This window comes from Oreochromis niloticus, linkage group LG12 (assembly GCF_001858045.2).
Source record: "Oreochromis niloticus isolate F11D_XX linkage group LG12, O_niloticus_UMD_NMBU, whole genome shotgun sequence".
Classification (NCBI taxonomy): Eukaryota; Metazoa; Chordata; class Actinopteri; order Cichliformes; family Cichlidae; genus Oreochromis; species Oreochromis niloticus.
This window is the reverse complement of record NC_031977.2, coordinates 34,353,428-34,374,031: the sequence shown is the minus strand read 5'-3', so window position 1 is coordinate 34,374,031 and position 20,604 is coordinate 34,353,428. Positions and strand designations below refer to the sequence as shown.

The 20,604-nt window shown below is 41.2% G+C and overlaps 2 protein-coding genes and 1 long non-coding RNA gene across 6 annotated transcripts in view; 2 read left to right on the top strand and 1 right to left on the bottom strand.

The window, feature by feature from the left end:
• The window catches only part of rasgef1ba (RasGEF domain family, member 1Ba), a 112,121-nt gene extending 106,460 nt beyond the window's left edge, over nt 1-5,661 (top strand). For both annotated transcript variants that reach the window (XM_005451512.4, XM_003444539.5), the window contains 4 exons: nt 738-833; nt 1,320-1,443; nt 2,202-2,274; nt 4,191-5,661. In XM_005451512.4, coding sequence (XP_005451569.1) covers nt 738-833; nt 1,320-1,443; nt 2,202-2,274; nt 4,191-4,215 — 318 coding nt within the window. In that variant the 3' untranslated portion in view covers nt 4,216-5,661. The remainder of the gene's footprint in view (nt 1-737; nt 834-1,319; nt 1,444-2,201; nt 2,275-4,190) is intronic.
• The window catches only part of LOC112841790 (uncharacterized), a 43,791-nt gene that overhangs the window by 22,640 nt on the left and 547 nt on the right, over nt 1-20,604 (bottom strand). For both annotated transcript variants that reach the window (XR_003213156.1, XR_003213155.1), the window contains exon 2: nt 19,404-19,493. This is a non-coding gene — a long non-coding RNA (uncharacterized LOC112841790). The remainder of the gene's footprint in view (nt 1-19,403; nt 19,494-20,604) is intronic.
• prkg2 (protein kinase cGMP-dependent 2) overlaps nt 12,635-20,604 on the top strand; it is a 38,526-nt gene continuing 30,556 nt past the window's right edge. The window contains exons 1-2 of one of the 2 annotated variants that reach the window (XR_003213154.1): nt 12,635-12,816; nt 13,648-14,152. Coding sequence is in view for 1 of the 2 variants with exons in the window: in XM_005451510.4 (XP_005451567.1) it covers nt 13,656-14,152 (497 nt within the window). In the remaining variant the exon portion in view is untranslated. The remainder of the gene's footprint in view (nt 12,817-13,647; nt 14,153-20,604) is intronic. The other variant, XM_005451510.4, reaches the window with a different exon arrangement.

Genomic DNA, 20,604 nt, shown 5'->3' with positions numbered 1-20,604 from the left:
CCTTTGAAAGCTCCGCCGTCATGAATGTTTAATGTTGGGTGGGGACAGTGAGGAGAGAGGTGACAGACTGAGGATTTTTATAGGTCAGTGTGCCACTTTGCAGCAGCCTTCAGTATAAAACATTTTTTGCTTATGAGCCATATCAGATGATAAATGCCAGCCAGACAGTTGAATCCTCTAAATAACCCACCAGCTTACAACTTGCTGGTGCTTCTTCCTTATTTCCTCCACATCAGCGTGTGTGTGTGTGTGTGTGTGTGTGTGTGTGTGTGTGTGTGTGTGTGTGTGTGTGTGTGTGTGTGTGTGTGTGTGTGTGTGTGTGTGTGTGTGTGTGTGTGGGCACAGACATGCAGTGACCTGAATCATTGTAAGTTATGGCAATGAATTATTTAAGTGGCTTTTAAAGGGGGATTTTCTTCTCTGGAAAACTGACCTCTTTACCTCAGCCTCACTTCCCCATTTTCAGTCGGAGGAATTCATTTGGTGTTTTTTTTGTCTGTTTTTTTAGCTACAGGTTGAATTTTTACACCCTGCTACAGACTTCTGTAGATGGAAAACTTGCGAGTTTTACTTAAACAGAAGTGTGTGTGTTTCTGTGAAGCAGAGATCCTCTTTGTGAACCGTAATCCTTTTTGAATCGCTGTTTAGAAAAGAGCACACACCTGCGAGTCATAAGGAAATCCCCCTTATATCTGCTCGCCGATATTAAATCCCTTTCTCTTTCCGTTGCCCTGCAGATTGTCATCCCTTTCTTCAGCCTGCTCATAAAAGACATCTACTTCCTCAACGAGGGATGTGCCAACAGGCTGCAGAACGGCCACATCAACTTTGAGGTAAACTGAATTTGATATTTCCCAATGGGAGATTCCCCTCACATGACTTTCAGTGTCAGACAGCGTCACGATATTTACTATACATGGAAACACATTTTGGGCTGTTTACTAGCACTTCTCTAAAGACTGCTGGGAAATGCAGAAGTAAGGCTTGGGTGTGTAAATATCAGCTGTTTCCATGATGACCAGTGACCAAACACTATTTCCACTCGTGGTTGGTCACAGCTACCCCGAATCAGACTATTTTAAGGACTGATTCTATCCTTGGAAATAGACTGCTGCTGAACCGCGTCTATATCCTGTCCTGTTATGAAACAAATACAGTGTATTTGAACACATTAACACTTCTTAACAGCTGACTAGTACCACAGTGTGGCGCTCTAAGCCACTGGGGAGCTAACCCTAACCTCATTCAAAGGCAGTCTTTTCATTTGAAACATGTCGATTCCTTCTGAATAACCAACCTGTGTCGTTACTGTGTTTCAGAAATTCTGGGAGCTCGCCAAACAAGTGAGTGAGTTCATGACCTGGAAGAAAGTGGAGTGTCCGTTTGAGAAGGATCGCAAGATCCTGCAGTACCTGCTGACCGCTCCGGTATTCACCGAAGATGGTGAGTTCATTGAACGTTAAAGTTTATGTTAAATAAACAGGAAACTAATGTATCCATGTTAAATGTGAAGCTACAGACATTAATCAAGGCTTGGTTTGACACTTTATCTATACAAGTGAAAAATTGTGCTTTTTTTCCCCCCTGTGTAGCTGTGTAGTAGCTTTTTGGGGGGGCACGTACCATTTCATTCAAGTCTGTAAATATGGAAATAAATGGACAAAGCCATACATGTTAATACATTTACACAAGCACAGAAAATACTTCTAACTATACCAAGATAGTCAGAGATTAAAAACAAAGGAAGCAAACCTTGTTACTTTAAATCCCTGATAGGGAGAATTGTTACTTTGTGTCAGTAATGATAAAGCGTTGGTGTGGAATGAAACAGAAGAAACCAAAATGATGTACACTGTGCCCTCCACTTCTTTGTCCTTAATCATAATAATATAGCAGAGACTAATCCTCAGATCCACACACACCTCGTTATCACCTCTCGTGCTCCAGCGGCACCGATAGTTTCAGTCTCCTGTAATCCACATCAAAGTCTTGTCACCGGCTCGAGCTCCTATCGCAGTGTTATCAGAGACAGACAGGGAGTAAAATCCTCCCGACTCTGAAACGCACTGTCTGAACTGACCAATCAGCTTTGAGTATCAACAGCATTTACTACAGAAAATAGAAAATAGTAGGGTGAGGGTAAAATGAGTGGCAGATAAGTGTCACAGCTTTGAATGATCTCGCTCCGTTTCTCATTGCAGCATTGTATCTGGCATCATACGAGAGCGAAGGTCCTGAGAACAACATGGAGAAGGACAGATGGAAGTCTCTGAGGTGTGTATGAACCCCTCCCTGTTCACTCTGCATGCACACGCACACACTCACCCTCAGGGGCTTCGAGTCTTTCAATCACGGCTGTCACCCCACATCCTCTGCCCTGTCTCCCCGCTGACCAGGCACACCCAGAGGGATGTAGGTCACACTGTGAGGCTGACCCCTCACGCTACTCAATAAATGCATTAAACACACACAGAGGCTGTCATCGGTCTTCCAGGCCACGCCATCGCTTGCACATGCGCGCTTAAAGACATCAGTCATTTTCACACAATTACATCTTATGTGCGCAATAACACCATACCCTCCTGTCACACAGTACTGTGTGTGTGTGAGAAGATGGATGACAGAAAAATGTCTTTGTTCAGGTGGCTCTAAGCCCCAGAGAGCTGACGGAGCGATATTTCCTCTTGCTTCAGCATCACACGCTGAAGTTAAATTGACACGAACTGAGTCAGGGATGCGTCGCTTCTCTGCTGAGAGCTGTTAAGATCAGATTCATGTGGCTGTGAAAAATTTGCAGATTTTAAGTTTTCAGTTATTAAACTACAAGAAATTGCTGTAAAAACAACAGATGGCTGAGAAAACACTCTGCCCTTTCTTTGGACTCGCATTAATGTTGCAGCTCTCACTAGAGGTTCACACTAAGAACAGGATAATCCTCATTCTGTTAGCAGATGAACGCATGAATTCCTCTTTGAGCCTTTAATGAAGTACAGCAGTGATCTTTCCAGCTGATCAAAGCTGTTATGTCTCCAAAAGCTTTTTTTTAAAAAACATTTGGGGTTTTTTAGCCTTTAATATAACTTATTTGAGTTACATTGTGAGGTAGAGGTGGGTAGGTGGCACAATATCAAAGGAAGTAAAATTTAACGTGGGAAATGGTAACTGACATTAATAAATAATTTATTTGGGTGAACTAAAGAAAAAAGTAGCAGTTAGGTTGTATTTCAGCCTTAAACTCGCTAGCAGACATTTTCACTCACAGCAACGTTGGCCTTATTTCTGTTCCCAAGCGTCCAAAGAAAGGCAGCTTTGAAACTTCTGCCATATGAAGGACAATGCCAGTGCAGCTCCTCCACCCTGCTCTTACACAGACCTGATTGCAAGTTTTCTTTTTAAAATGTGGATGCAAGAAAGGAAAAATGGATGTAAAACTACACCAAGAATGTATGAACAGTGACCACATGACTCGGAGCGTGACAGCCATGCTTCAGATCGCCAAACTGACCCCACACATGCACAGCCACCCACATGCAGACAGACGTATGAATCAGATCTTCTGGCAGGGGTCAAAGGTGAGAGCAGGTTTTTGGATCGGCAGCCTTGTGAGTGTTGGGTTAAGCCCAGCCGGGGTGAATCCACTTAGCTGTGTGTGTGTGTGTGTGTGTGTGTGCGTGTGTGTGTGGTCACGTTTCCTGAGCGCCTGCCAACCCTCTGTTTGTCCCCTGAGCTTTGCCTCCACTGCGACACGATCTGTCACTTTATTCCGGCCGAGCCGCGTCAGCAGAACATGCTGCCGTGCCCGGCGCTGCCTGTCGCCCCCTACATCCACACACGTTACACCTGGAAATCCACTAAAGGCAGACTGTTGCTGTGGCGGTCGCTGTGCTGGACTTTAGGACCGTAAAATTCCAGCAGATTTGCTGAAATCTGTCGTATTAAAAGCATCCATCCTGCATGGAAAAGGGAAACATTCGTGGAAGTCGTCCAAGATATTTTGGCACACTGTAAAACAATTTGACAAAGAGCAGAAATCAAGGATTCTTAATGTTTTAGGTTCTCAAGAATGAATTGCACAGTCATGCTTCACATTCCTCAGCCATTTTTGCAAGAGGCTGAGCACTGCAATCATCAAACTTTGCTGTGATGAAAGTCTGCAGATTCTAACGGTGCTGTCTTTCTTTGCCCCACAGATCCACTCTGCTAAGCAGGGTCTAAACCTCTGGAGAAACCAGAATAACGTCGAACCCAACAAGTGAGCCCGCGTGCCCTGTCAGCATCGCTGTTTTCCAAGCAAAGTATCCCCGTGTTGGAAGGGAAACGACAATCTCTGCTTCAGCTGGCGAGGACATTTGGTGTCCCGCCCCAGCTCTGCTTTTCCTTACCCTCTTGCTCTTTGTGCTGTACATTTCAGGACAGCTGTTTTTCATCTCTTTGTATGACTTTATAGTCTTTGTTTTATAAAGAAACAATACAAACCCTCACAGTTTAAAAAAAAAAGAGGTGCTTTTTCTTGTTGGAAGCATAGCGCCCTGATGAACCTGTGAGTGTTAACAAAGTTGGGGCTGTTGTTTCCCCGCCTCTTTTATTTTTCTCCCCAATAAAGCTACAAAGTTAGCTGCTGGTTGGCTAACGCAACAGAAACGCTACTCTCTCTGGGTTCCACAAGCCAGCGTTCTCCGTACAGAGAACCCAAACCTTAACCTATGACACTGTTTACCATTAAGCTAGCCATTATTTTACTGTATCAGATCCAAGTATCTTTCACTTCATGTTTCTGAAGCTTTTGTTGTGACGTAAGGAAAAAAAGAAGGCACTGGCTGCGTTTGAGAAAGATGTAAAAGTTGTTTTTCTTGTATGTGTTGTGTAAAATTGAGATTTTCTGAAGCAGGAAGTAACATTTCATTTGTCATTTGTCTTGACATGATTAAGGTTCCAGTATGCTTCAAAGGAACTGCAGCATCAGTAAGCTTCAGGAGTTTTGGATGCTTTGAATTTTGCCTTTGAAGCGTACAGAGGCCTTTAGCAGTGAGCTAAAATGGGGTGGGGGGGTGTTCATGTCTGTTTCTTATTGTTCCCAGTTATCTGTGTTGAAATGCTCCTCTAGACTCTCATTCATACTTTCCTTTTGTTCCTGCGCCACCTTGCTCTCGTAGAAAAAATGTGTCGGTGCTGCCCCCTGGTGGTCCAGTCAGAAAATAGCTGAATAATGTGAACTGAGGATTTCTGGTTAAATTATGTCCATTTGTTTTTATTTTTCATAATAAAGCACATTTCCTCTATGTTTTATTTATACAATTGTGTTATCTCCTCATGCCAATATTTACGCTTATTTTATTGTTATTTAATTTTGTACTAGGTACATAACGTGCATAAGTAGTCCTGACTTTAATATTTTTATATACGTTTGTATTAGACACTTATTTTACAAGGTACTAGCTCAGCGTATGAAGTTGAATACTTTTGACTGATGTCCGCTTTGCCTTGACTGCTTCTCCCTCAACGCACAGTGCTGTTGTGGTTTATTGTGTACATACTGTATGTTCCTTTTTCTCTCCCTGTGCTCATCGTTTGTATTTGGACTGTTACAATGGAATAGAGGAACGTTTATAAATGAATTAGTTGTGTTTAAAAAGAGAAAAGTTAATAAAAGGCTTAAATTTATCAGTGACTTCTGTGGGTTTGTTATGTTTCTGGGAAATGCATTCATGACCACAGACTGTATTGAAAAGATGGGCATAGCCAAGCTCACATTTTGATGTTCTGAACCATGAGACTTGTGCACAATCTGATGGTTAGTGACAAGGTAACCAAAGCAAACACTGCGTTATTGTCTATTTAACTTTAAACTGGATGATCATTTCCAAAATAAACCCCATGTTGTGTTTAATCATACCTGAAACTATCACTTGAGGCCATAGATGTTCAAAAAAGAAAACTAAGAGGATAATTTTCTTGTGTATGTCTATACAATCTGATCTTTTGCCACCTGCTGGCCACCAGAAATGATGCAAGTTTAAGCCACTCCCACTTTGGCTTCACTTGTACACGTTCAGCACATTGTGATGTTTGGAAGAGTTTGTTGAACAGCAATGAGACAGCACAGCTTACAGGTTCACTTACTCACTTTGGAGTTTCTTTCTCAGGTGGCCGAGGCGTCACCGGGTACCCAAAGTACGAAATAAGAGTTAAATGTTGGTCTCGTCACTATTCCCACTCCGAAAACTCAGTATTAAGAGCATTGCGTTTCTTCAAAGAAAATCAAGTTTCTTTTTGTATGCATTAGTATCATTTCATAATACAGATTTTTAAAAAAGCATTTGTGAAAACTAATTGGTAAATGTCTTTTTAAAAGAGTAATATCCGGAGTAATTTTAGGGGTAATAATGAGTGCCATAAAATTGAAAGAAGGCTAATGTTCAGAGTTATGATTTTTTTCAATTTAGTATCATAAGTGTCAGCAGTCAGGAGAAGCATAGGAGGCAGCACTGCTTAAATATTTATCACCATGAAAAGTTCTGTTCCTTGAGCTTTGGTGCTGCTCTTATGCCACCTTCATATTATTATTATTATCAATTTTGGTGGTATCTCCAAGCGCACTTTGAGAACTGGTTACTACATAGAGTTACTATCAGAAGTCCAGATCAGTTCTGAGGGGTCATGGTGGACAGACGCTTTGGGATTCAGCTTCTACTAACGGGTGAATTTCATGCTCTTCCAGCGGTCAGTAAAAGCACGAGTTTCACCTTCAGGCCCAGCAGTTATGTGGTGCCATGTGGTAAATAATAAACTGAACTAAAATAAATGTTGGTGCCATATTTTTGGTACCAGGATGTCTATATCGCTGTCAGCTGCCGCACTTTTTCAAAGCAGATATTTAGATTCGTCACCTTAGGGAATGAACAGGTGTATAACTGATGACTACATCCCTTCTACTTATGCTTGTTGGTTTAATATCATTTCTTACTGAAACACAAAGTGTGCAATGATTAAATCCACTTATGCTTTCAAAATGTCGACCACAGAAAAGGTTAGTGGAAAAAATGCATTTTAATCTCTGCTTCTTCTTCTTCGTTATATTTGTAGAACCCCAAACCAACTGTTCCCGGGAAGGTGACAGTTAAACGTTTACATTAAACTCAAACCAGCACCTCGTGTTTTTTTCCCCTTCAAATCTAATCTACGGATAATGTAACGCACATTTACACGCATATATCTTTAAGACGCATATTATCGCTCTCCTTTTAAACGTCTTTACAAAATTATAAAACAGTCAAATATTGCATAAATTATTATAACCTAGTAATTTTCAAGGGACTGAGGTAAGAAACAAAAAAGCTAATGTGCTTGTGATTTCTGCTCTTTGGAATTTCTGCAAGGAGACAGAAAATAGGAATGCACATTTGGCTCCATCTAGTGTCCAAATTAAGGAAGTACAACTGACAATGAAGGGTACTTCGTGCTCTTAGAAAAATAATCCCTGATGACATAGTCGGTATTTTTTTTAAACTCAGATGACTCAGATTAACAGAATACTGCTGTACCCCCCGTCACGTTTTACTATTAACTAAAAACGAGCCAATATTAAAATCCACTTACTATGATGTTTAAAATGAACAAAGTGCCCTGTCATACTATGCTGTTTAAAGCGTAGTTCAAACGGCATTTTAGATCAATGGTCAATGGTCAATGGTAACTTTATTGTCCCTAACGGGAAATTGGTTTGCAGTATGTCCATACAAACAAACAAACAAACAGACAACCAACACATCACATACACTCACCAAGATCACAGTGGAGCCAACAGTACCCCATCACTCTGATGCAGACAGATTCAGACAGTGCAACATACAGAAGTTGTTTTTGTATTAGTGCCTAAAAACATCACGTTTGATTTGATTAAAGTAGAGCTAAAACACACAATGCTGAATCAAAAACTATCAAACTACAGCATGTAAAATGCTTATTATCACTATGATGACATTACACTGTGCTGTGCTACACATGACAAAAGAAAAAGAAAACTAAAGAGAAAATTTCCTGGCATATTCCACATGACAACCATGGTTTAAGATAGCAACTAAGGAATTACATGGCTAAATAAATCACACTAACACAGAGGTTATCAGGCAAGAAGCTCCAATCTTGGAAACCCAGACAAAAAAAATATACCTTTCATGAATTTTGCATTATTTATAATTAATCTCTGAATTCTTGGAATATTTGATGTCTTTTATTGTAAATGCTTTCTTTATTGTAAATGCTTTCCTGTAAATGTTTTCTTGTATTTTTACTTTTAAAGTGATTTATGTTCTATTTTATGTGTTTTATTTTAATCATGTAAAGCACCTTGAATTGCCTTGTGCTGAAAGTGTGCTATACAAATAAAATTGCCTTGCCTTGACCGGATGTAATGAGTAACAAGAAGATTTTTTTCTCTCCAAACAATCCAGCATTTAAATATGGAGTTTAAAAATATGGGATTGTTGCCTTTTACCTTTAGACTATTATACTTATGTTATCATGTTTCACATGACACGAGTAATACTACAGAGGAACATTTGAAATTTAGCCCCATGTAATTAATAAACAGGAGTTATTAGATAATAAGTGTTTATAAAGCTTTATCAACAGTAATAATGTGAATAAAGTTAAACTTAGATACTCACTTTGCTGTTGTTCAGATGTTCTCAGCTTTATGTTTTTGTTTGCTTATTGGTTTCGTGTGGTTAACATTAACACACACCTCATTATTAATCTCCGGCTCTCTTCCACAGCATGTCTTTATCCTGTTTTCCTTCTCTCACCCCATCGCAGCAGATGGCCCCGCCCCTCCCTGAGCCTGACTCCACTGGAGGTTTCTTCCTGTTAAAAGGGAGTTTTTCCTTCCCACTGTCGCCAAAGTGCTTGCTCATAGGGGGTAATTTGATTGTTGGGTTTTTCTCTGTATGTATGATTGTAGGGTCTACCTTACAATATAAAGGTGACTGTTGTTGTGATTTGGCGCTGTATAAATAAAATTGAATCAAATTGCGTTATTACGCATTTATAAGCAAATAACACTTTTTGTAGCTACCAGACCAAAAGTGAGATCATCCCCTCTTTTAATAATTAACTATAATAATTTTTGCTGGAGTCTCAAATGAAAGCTATGCCTTATTAATGTACAAACCTTTTCATTGAAAACCTTTAACCTTTTCAACCAAGGAGCTGGTGGTAGACTTCCGCAGGCACAAGCATCCTCCACTGCAACCACTGAACATCCAAGGTATGGACATCGAGGCTGTGGACAGCTACAGGTACCTTGGTGTTCATCTGAACAACAAACTGGACTGGACTCATAACTCAGACGCCCTCTACAGGAAAGGGCAGAGCAGGCTGTACCTGCTTCGGAGACTCAGGTCGTTTGGAGTGGAGGGCCCACTCCTGAAGACCTTCTATGACTCTGTGGTGGCCTCAGCCATCTTTTATGGTGTGGTCTGCTGGGGGGGCAGCAACTCTGCTGGGGACAGGAAGAGACTGAACAGGCTGATCCGAAGGGCCAGCTCTGTTCTAGGATGCCCTCTGGACCCAGTGGAGGTGGTGAGTGACAGGAGAATGGTGGCTAAGCTGTCATCCCTGTTGGACAACATCTCCCACCCCATGCATGAGACTGTGACAGCACTGAGCAGCTCCTTCAGTGGGAGACTGCGGCACCCACGGTGTGGGACGGAGAGATTTCGCAGGTCTTTCCTCCCCACTGCTGTCAGACTCTACAATAAAGACTTTTGCAGCTGATCAAACACACAAACCCACACATGTGCAATAAGACTGCTATACGTGCAATTCTTCTTCTGACGAAGTTGTGTTTTTGTATTTTCCTACTCAGTTGTATATAGTATTTGTATTTCTATTTTATTCTATTGTATATATTATTCTATTCTATTTTATTTTATTGTATTTTATTGCATTCCAGTGTTTTCTAATTTCTGCTACATAACTTTGCACTTTTGCTGTAACAAAACAAATTTCCCACCTGTGGGACTAATAAAGGCCATCTTATCTTATCTTATCTTATCTTATATAGGAATATTAACCTAACAGTTAACTATCTACTTATTGACAGTTTAGTTCAATGTTATTTATACGGTACCTTAACATGTCTGGATTTATATTGTAAGGTAATGGCCCTAACCATTAATTATATTTTTGCAGTTTGGTGCTTACTGCAGGTTTGTGACTTTAATATTCAATAGAATATAAAAACCATTATGATGTTATGACCAAAGCCAGTTTGCACTGTGTGAAAGCAATATCAACTGTAGTTGAATCAAGGCTGAGCTGTAATTTCATTTGATGCAAATTTGCTCCACTAGATGGTGCAATGTCCCCTACAATCTTTATTTAACGAGGCAATAAGAACACCTGCTTATTTGTAATCGCACCCCAGGAAAATCACTGATTCTTTAGGAAATAGGGTTGTTAAAAAAATAAAGTTAAGATCAGCAGTGCACAGGTGAACCCATTTCAGCTCACCCCTAGTAGTAAAGTGTTTTTTACATTCTACATTGGGTAATTACAAAGATAGTATTAGTATTTTGTACTTTTAACCTCCGGTGAGATTATGAAACACTGTAAACAACAACAGGAAACTCATAACTACAGCTGGTGAGGATGACCCAAACACCACACATTCCTGCTGTGAGGCCACAGGGTTTAAAAGCAGAGTCCCAATACTGCCAAAATATTCAATAATAACACAAAGTGAGGATGAGTCCTGCCAGAGTGCCCTCAAGCAAGTTGTTAAAGCCCTACTCCAGCACAGGGAGCAGGTGTATATCAGCTAAACGCTGTTTGCTCATTCAGAATATGTCCTCAGATCATCAGCCGGCCTCTGAGATTCCTCTCAGGTTCAGGTTGGGAGTCAGTGACCTGGATTATTATTTTGCTGTGACCCGAGTGCTGCAGATGAATCAGCTTTGGCCACCTGCCATTATTGTTCTGTGCCTGTCAATGGAATCCGCTGCAGGCGAGGCTGCTTCATGCACAAACACACTAGGAAAACCAATTAATCGTTTGCTGGTGTGAAGGACTGCAGCTTCAAGTCTAGACTTTAAGCTAGACAGACAACACGGCCGCACAGAGACCAAGACAAGAACATGAGCCTGTGCTTACACTCATCACCTGATTAATCCACTCAAATGATTTTTGTTGTATTTCTTTAAGGCTCTGCTATTGAATATTTGAATAACAGCATTGAAAACAGTATGTAACAATTCCAAAATATGATAGTATTTTAGTTCTCTTCAATATTTTCCCCTAAAGCTTGTGGGAAAGTGGAACATCTAGCAGCCGAGAGACAAATATTTTCCTTCATTGTAGCTGCTGTGGACCAATATCAGACCTCCACCATAGGTGGTCAGAAACATGACTCCAAATCATAATATAGCTGGTGTATATTACTGTATCAGGTGCTGTTTTTGCCTTTTGCACCATTGTCCACAAGTGGACAAAAATACTTAACGCACCTTTAAAGTGAGCCAGTGCAGACATTGCTTACAAATATGTGAAGTGCTAAAGCCAGGGGCGCCTCCAGAATTTTACATAGGGGTGGCATATTGGGGCCACTAAAAATATTGGGGTGTCACACCACATACAGGTATATAAAAAATTATTACCAACAGTCTTGCAAGGGGGACAGCAAATTTTGGGGCTTGGTCAGTGCCCCCCATGCCCCCTCCTTGGTGGCCCCCCCTGACTAAATCAGAGCTTAATCATAACACAGTAAGATAATTTATCTCACCAGTATCTAATTTGGTAACATCAGTCAAAGAGGGGCTAATATCAGCCAGCATAACCATCATAGCCAAGCAGCAAAAGTATTAAGTGTATTGATTCGAGTGATTGTAGAAGCACGCTCTGTGATACAAGATACAAAACATGATTCATACTTAAATGAGGAAGCTGATGACAACTCAGACATGTTTCTTTCTGCTACAAGAAGCCACACGTTGCATTGTGTGATGATTTCTGTTCTCTGCTCAGAGTCCGAGCTGACCAGGCTGTACGTCTGCTTCTTCTTCCACCTGAAACCAGGCATCTAAACAAGTGGATGTATGTTTTAGAAAAAGTACAGCGTTTTAATGTCGACATGACAGTAATGTAACTGTTCCATTTCCTTCACTGAGTCAATGCTTTCATTTTCTGCTTGTTTGTAATCTTAATCTTAAAACTGGGAGCAAACTGGAGGAAATGACAAAGTTGTGCTGTAAGATTATTGGCGCCTCTCTCAGAGACGTTCAGCGTCTGTATGAAATGAGTCAGGAGCACTGAGCATCCTTTTGGACCCTTTGACTCCCAGGGCTACACATAGTACATGTAGTGTTTTCACTTCTTCACCAAACTCCTTTTGATTGGCCTTCCGCAATTAAACCTTTCTGATAAATGAAAATTATTGCGCTTTAAAGTTGTTGTTTTTTGCCCAGATAAATAACTTAAATGTAAAATTAGAAAATCACAGTTTTTTTTTTAATTGATCGAGGTCAGCAACGCATATCAAGTAATCAATATATTCAGTGTAGAAACGAAAACGTCGCGGTTGACGTCATTCACACCTGACCTGGCAATCACACCCGGTCGCCGCACGCGCGTGCGAGAACGCGCCGCACAGACTGTGATGAAAGCGAGAGAGAGAGAGAGAGAGAGAGAGACACCGAGGGAGGAGAGGATGCGAGCAGGTGGAGCGCCTCTCTGCTGATGCGCGGATCCACGGACACGTTGTTCCTTCATTTAACTCCGAAAAACCTCCGGGCTCTTCTGAAGGCTCTGAAAACTAAGCAGGTGAGTGCGGACACTTTGTCTGAGACTGCGCACATTCAGGCTTCACTCCCAGCAGGAGAATGACTAGGCATCGCAAGTTGCAGGTGCGCGCTCCCATTTAAAGGGTTTAATTAGTTAAACTGGCGAAAATCAACCTTTAATGTGTCAAATCAGTGACAGACAGCACGGTGCTGCCTCTGCTCTGAGTCTGCACTGTCACACTGCTGCTTGGTAGTCAGTGTGTGAAAGAGTTGAAGCATCAAAGTAAGGGAATAAACGGGGGTGGTTCCACTCGCAGGTTTTCGAAACAGGATTACAAATGACAGCAGTATGTTTGATTTTCAGAATAAAGTGCTGGAGTGCTGCAGACTGATGTGACACCGTCTCAGCAGGAATGTCATGAATGAAGTCTACTGTATGTGTGAGGGGGCGACAACAAAAACAGGATTGTTCTCCAACATTTCTGCCCCATGTCAGCTCTTCACTCTTTGGAGTGGTTCTGTTGATTTCTGCAGTCATGAACTCCCCGGACAGCATTTCCTCTCTCCGTGCTTCTGTCTGAGCAGAACCAGAGTGACTCTTCGTGTAATGTAATACTTCCTGCCTTCTGAATAATAAATGGACAGGACACACTCATTGACCATTAAATACTGATTTGCTATCTCTCTCTCCTCCCTTCCCCTCTTTCTCGTGTTCTCTGCTCTCACGGCGTCAGCGCTTTTGTTTGAAATCTCACCTCTAGCCTCCTCAGACGGACCCTTTTAGTGCCAAATTTCATCGTGCAGTTGGAGGACGCTATTCCTGGTAGCTTTTAAATTATTTCAGCAAACTCTGACTCTCTTTTCTCTCTAGGTGCCAAGATGGGGAACGGTTCAATGAAATCAAAGCGCTACAAACACACTGACGGCTGTGCGCACAAAGATCATGGCGGTGGGTTCAAAAACTCGACCCTGGATTTCCTGAGGGCCCGGGTGGAGGAGCTGGAGCGAGAGGGCAAGAGGAAGGATGAGGAGCTTTGTGTCAAAGAGCAGCAGATCAAAGGTCTCCAGGAGCAGCTGGCCAAACACACGCGAGTGCTGGCCGAGATGAGCGAGGAGCTGCAGAGTAAGTGCATCCAGCTCAACAAACTGCAGGACGTGATGAAGAGCGGAGCATCGGCGGGTCTTGCTTCGAGGCCTCCTTCAGTCAAAGTCAGCAGCAGAGGCAGCCCCAACCTCAGCATTCGCATCAAGGAAACCCTGAACAGAAGGAAAGGCGCCAAAGCCGGGGTATCTGCCGAACCCACATCCAGAACATACGACTCCAGCGGTCTGCCGAAGTTCTCCTTTGAGAAGGCTCGGGTACCAAAGGATGCAAGGTGAGACGTGTTTTCAGGAAGGTTAAAAACATAAAGAAGGGAGACGGAAAAAAACGTCGGCGAGAGAAGCCAGTTAAAGGTTCATGACACCCTCAGGCTCAGTCCATCCTGGTTTAGTGGGTGAGATTTTAAAAATGCAAGCAGCGTAAAGAGGTGTGGGTGGCAAGTGAAAGGTGGGCAAAGAAGCAAAGATTTTAGTGCTAATGACGTGCAACAAAAATCTGTTATAAAAACAACATGATTCAGTCCAAGATTTCACAGCTGCTGCTGACAAAAAAAACAGTCTTCATGAGGTTTTCTGTTTTTTTACGGGCTCAAAAAGAAATGACCGACACCATAGAGTCAAAGTCAGAGTGTCGAATTAAAAAATGTCCTGCTGTGCATCGCACTGCACAGTACACTTTTAGACATCGTTCTTCCTCCAGACTGTTTATGCCTTTCCTTCTGTTTCAACACAATGAAACAGAGACAGGCCCGTAAGGAAACGCTTTCAGCAGTTTGGTGTGGAGGAACCCTCACCACAACCCAATCCAGCACCTTTGGGATGAGCCACAGGCACTTAGCACCCAGCACCAGTGTTTAGCCTCATTAGTGGTCACGGGCATAAAACCTGATAGAAATCCTGAAACCAGAAGAGCTGAGGCTGTTACAGCAGCACATTAACGTTGGTTTTGGAGATGTTCAACATATAAAACTGCATTTATGTCTTGCTGTGTAGTCCATGCTTACTGTCCAAGATAAATGAGAAGGAAGCATGTTCACAACCTGAAATAATACTGAGTGATTATCTCACACCAGCAGGTACAAACAGGCATAAATGAAAATGATCTCCAGTAAACTCAGGGCTCCGTCCTTCCTATCATTTCAAATTGAATTTGTCTCTTTATTTTATTGACTTTTGCTCTCCCTTTGTATTACAGTAGGTCCCACCCCAACAAGAGGTATATCAAGTTAGTAAAGTCAGCTGAACTAAGAATGTTTCAAGACATCAAGTCTCTAAAGGCAGAAGGACATTTAAAGGGCATGTTAGCTTGACATAATAAAAAAAAAGTAAGCCAATGAGGCAAATCTTTCTTTTCTCTTTAGAATAGAATAGAATAGAATAATCCTTTAATTGTCCCACAAGGGGAAATTTGTAACAGCAGCAAGAAAGACACATATACAAACAAACAGTACACAAGGCACTCTTTCTCTCAAAGAGTAAGATGATGAGTGGTAAAATTGTCTTAACTTAATGTTGACACCCAAAACAAGAAGATTAATTTGGCCAATCAGTCATAGTTGACCTGTCTGCCCTCTAGTGGCTGGAAGCAGGCAGAGAAATCAGCACAAGCAGTGCTTTTAATATTTTTGTAGCTTCCAGGTCTGAAAAGAGAAGCTACTGTTGAAGTGACCTAAAGTTGCATTCTTTGTGATGGCCAGTAGGGGCAGAGCAGAAGAACAAACACTCTGAAGAGGTTAAAACTACAACACTTGTAGTAAAAAGAAAATCATTATAGCTTTATCACCCCGATGACCACGATGAAGGCCGCAAGCTAAAACGTGCTGGTCGAGCAATCGCTGATCTTCATACTACAACTGTTGCTGGAGATATAACCTCCAACGACCAGTAGGGGGCAACTTCACTGCCAAAAAAGGCCCCTTGTATAGGAGACTGTTAGAAAACATTACGTTTATTGTCTCAATTGCCAGTTTTAAGTTTTACTTAGTGGATCCTTTAGTAGAACAAAGGCTGTTAAAGCAGGTCACATGTTAATAAGTTGTCCTCTATGAACCTGCAGTGTCAGTATTCCTCACTCAGTTGCTGAGGGTCTTCATAAACCAATGATGTAACAGTAGGCATCTCCATCTTTTATCTGCAGTCTTTGGTTAAACTGCCAAAATACAGCATGTTGGATGTAAAGCCACTGTGTGATTTCAGCAGGAGCCCAATTTAGAAAAACTTTCTTTGATTTATGTTTGAACTTACATTCAAATCATAAAAGAAGCTGAGGATCACATCTGCATTCTATAAATCTCAAATCAACCTAAACTGATGGTGCCTGACTTGTAAAATCCACTCATAAAATGCCAGAACACATGAAGGCTTAGTTGGGAGGAACCGTGGGCCAAAAGAGGAAAACCAACTGGAAAACGACCCGTGATGCACCGCTCTCCTGAATACCAGTTTTGAGCTTTTGAAATTCTTTGGTAATCCACACTGATTAGTCAAAGCTTCAACAGTAATTCATATTTTGTTGTCTGATAAAATCAGACTGCAGAAGTTCAACGATAGTGCTGTGATCACTCAGAGAGGAGGCTGCTTCTATCACAGTGAACAAACTGTGTGGATGCTGCTGCTCACTGAACAGCACAGAGGGAGGTGTGCCTCATTCCAACAGTAAAATAATTCCAATTTATTTTTCACTGGGCACTTTTTTTTTTAATTAAAAAAAGATGGTAAAGGGGAGTGAAAGGTTTCCGAGTCTCTAGGTACAGACGCTAACTTGGCAACAATAAGCTGAACTGAAGCTCGATCATCACTGCTGTGGGAGGGGGAGCAGACGGACACTGTGGAAAAGATTTTCGTCCACTTCAAAGTTAGGAGTTATACAAACATGACTTTCTGCTTTAGTCACACAGAAATTCATCATGATTATGTTTTATAAATGAAGCCACCAATCTAAAAACCTTCTAAATCAAACCTGCTGCACAGCTGCGCAGCTCTTCTTCAGTGCAGCTTTATCCTCTGACTGGCTGCCACCCAACAGTTTTTAGCTCTTTCTTATAAATCTGTTTAAAGGTCATTTTGAACTTTGACAAAAGCATTTTTTTAAAGTTGCCTTTAACATTGCTTTGGTTGTCCATTATTTATAGGTTCATATGAAAAATTAATGAGCTAGTTTATATATGGATACACAGACACACACACGCAATATAAAGAAGCCAGATAAACATTTGGACACCACCTTCCTCAGGAAGGAAGCGCTGCCTTTATAATCATTAGGTTTAGAAATGCACTTGAAGGTCGATAACACTTTTATGTATGAGAGCTGCTCATTGGCTGAGTGTACAGACTGCAGTGGACTGTAAACAAGCACGATAAACGTGATAAGTGTGCTCTAGTTGAGCTTTCCATAACGTATGTTCTATTTTCAGACTGTTAGCAAAGCTCACTGCAGGCTGTAGTTTGCGAGCAGATGACTGATGTGGACCTCAGAGGGCATTTCTATCAAACTCTTTAAAACTTCCTGCCCATTTTATTCAATTTTACACTTGATAAGAGAGTGAATAGCCTGAGACATGTAGCACAATAATCTAATATCAAAGGCTCCAAAAAGCTCATGTGAGACAATTTCCCACAACTGTGAAACTTTGTTTCCATCAGTATGCTGTCTGTTGAGATTTCTGTGGAAATTAGAAATAGAGACAATATGAAAGATGTTTCAGATGAAGCAGCTTTATCAACCCTGATCTCGAAATAATACCTTTCCCTTAAAAATAGCTTTATCATCTTTGTAGTGCCGTTTATTCTTAGACACCAAGCCTGTGCTTCAGGTTAAACTTAATGATGGTCATCTTCAGTGGCGCTGATCTCATTTGGATCAACAGCAGCCAATGAAAGTTTTCAAATGATCCAGATACTTCATGCATCATCATTATGATTGTTTCTCTTTAATTTTACTGACCATGTAACAGATGCCGCCCATGCTCAGCTCCTCTGATTTGGCATTCGGCCGCTTTTGTTCTTAAGCGGTTTAAATAAGAGCAAATGCAGCAATTTCCGAGCGAGGCAGTCGTGTTTTACATTTGTTTTGGCGGTCTGGAAGAGTGTACAGAGATCCTTTGTGATCAAACTCAAGTGAGACCAACAACTAAAACGTGAGACCCACCTCACCCTGCCTCATGTGCCATAATTTACTGCACACATAAGTAGCTCAGGCACAAGCAAAACAACTTAAAAGGTATTTTAATGAACACATGAAGTGTTGTTAGATTTCCTGCATGAAAGTAAAATTGATTTTTGTCATCGCGAGTGTTCCTCAGATCGTACAAGCCAAACACAGAGCTCTGCAGTGAATAAACAATAGCATGCAGAGTCTCCCTCCCTCTCAATGCGATCCTCATGTTTAAAACATGTGTCGCTAATAAGCCCAGCATGGATTATATAACCAAAACGAATGTAAATGAGGCCGTCTGGTACCCTCATGTAGGCAGGCTTTGAAACGCAACACTTGTGTGAATGACGGTAACATGTTGGAGGGTAATGACACAGCTAGGTGGGAGGAAGGGATGTTGGCTGAAAAATAAAGGGCTGCATGTCAGCTGCTCTCTTTTTATGAAGCCCAGAGTGATAATTCATCACACACGATAAGGTGGATAAACAGACCACCCAGCTCACGCACCGTGCGCCTCTCCAAGCCCCGACTCGCTCTCGTGATCTATAGTTAGCATTCAACCGTGCCTCCTAACCTTTTCACAGCTCCCCAAAGGAGATGATGTCTTGGTCGTATACATCCCCTCGCTGCAGCTGTTCAAATGCACATCGGTGAACTTTGACAGCTCGTGATGATTTTATGTTTTCCCCGTTTTTACTCGATCTGTTTTCAGGAGGGAGCCCCGGGGCTGCGAATACTCATCATTTCACAGGAGACAAAATATTTAAAATGTGGTGAGTAATGTGGATGTGGGAGTCCTGCCTGATGGATCAGTAACTCACCGTGTAAGTGTAATCAGTGGTGGGAGAAGGAAACTTCAGCAGAGCGAGTAAAGCAGCTCACTTAAAGTGACCCCATCCATGGCTGTTTATCTGTCCAAGTTACTTGGGTGTCGAGAGGCTGCAGAGATATCTCTTTGCAGAAATTAAGACCTGGTTACATTATAACAATCCACAAACTTTGTTTAGTCAGATGACTGTCACTGTCAGAGTTTGGCATCTTACCTTCTCTACAAATATGACACACATATGAACTGGAGAGTGATGAGTAAGTGGCGACTCAAGTGGTCTGGCAGAGCTAGTTTGCAATCTTTGGGTCGGTTTCATCAATAACTATTTTCTTTCTACACATGTCGCTGTGCAGACGTAAGCACACATCACCACCGACAGGAAGTTCATGCTTGTGCCAGCTGATTTCTGTTGTTGGCTGTAGATCACCAACAGAAATCAGCTGGCAAAAGCATGAGGGCGGAAAAAGTAATTCCTACGTTAAAGTGATCACAACAAGGTTTTTGCATAACTACAAGAGTCTTTTTCGTATCTGACTGCACTTACCCTCACATCATCAATCAGGCTAAGAGCCACACAAAGGTGGTTTTCAACTCAAATCAATCCAGGGATTTCCAATCTAGACATGAGCACGTTCTCGGGAGGGATGTTTGCAGCATATGCAAAAAAGAAAGAAAGAAAGAAAGAAAGAAAGAAATGGGGCAGATGTTGAGGAGAAAATAAGTCAAATCAAAAGCTCACACTCTGCAGGAGTCTAATTTCAGTTTATTGCATCAAGAAAGCTGTAATGTTTTAAGCACATCTGCTCTTCTTCTGCTCTAACACGCATGGAGAGGATGTCCAGTCAAAACAGACACAGCATGGCACCTATCAGACAATTCATAGAAAAACAGCCACTCTATTATGTATATGAGTTTTTCATTAATATCAGGATTAGACATGCCTAAAAAATGAAAATAAATATATATTTATTATTTATTCTTATGCCTTTTCCATTTTTCATCCATGTTTTTCTTTTTTCTCGGTTTGTGTTTGTTTATATGGGGACTTCTTGCATAAGTGTCTGATGAAGAGTGGGTTTGCACCATGTGACTAGTCAGAAATGCATATTTTAAAAACAAAGATCAAACTGTAAAATTAGAAAGCTTTGATGAGATTAAGCTCATAATAAAGAATGATGGCAACACAGATTTTAAAGAAATAATTCCAACCTGTGAGTGAATTTAACTTGTGTACAAATTTCATATAAGGTTGGGAAACACAGGGCAGTTTTAGGCGTATGTCACTATGTTAAGAGTTATAAAAATGTAAAAGTGCATTCAACAGGAAAAAAGAAAATAACATAATTTCTGCTAATATTCTAATCATTTCTTTTTGATGTTAATCAGAATTATTTTCCAAAGAACTGAGTGGTTGGTTCTACAGCACAAGTTACATTGGCTGTGTAAGCCAGAAAGCACTGAACCGCATTGACAACACTAACATCTACCTTTGACGCTGGGCTGACCGGCTCTCACAGTAGAATCTTTTTACAGCATTTAAATGTATATCAGACTGCAAATGACTGTCCATGAAAACAAAAGATCACATTGGTTAAATATATAAAAGGTGACTTTTATGGTTTTCAGTGTTTAAAGTATAATTTGAGGGATGAAACAGACACAGATGGAAAAGGGGAGAAAGGAAAAAGTGAAAACTAAGAAAGGAAGTACAGAAAGACTCAAAGTCATCTCTCCCCTGATGAGTA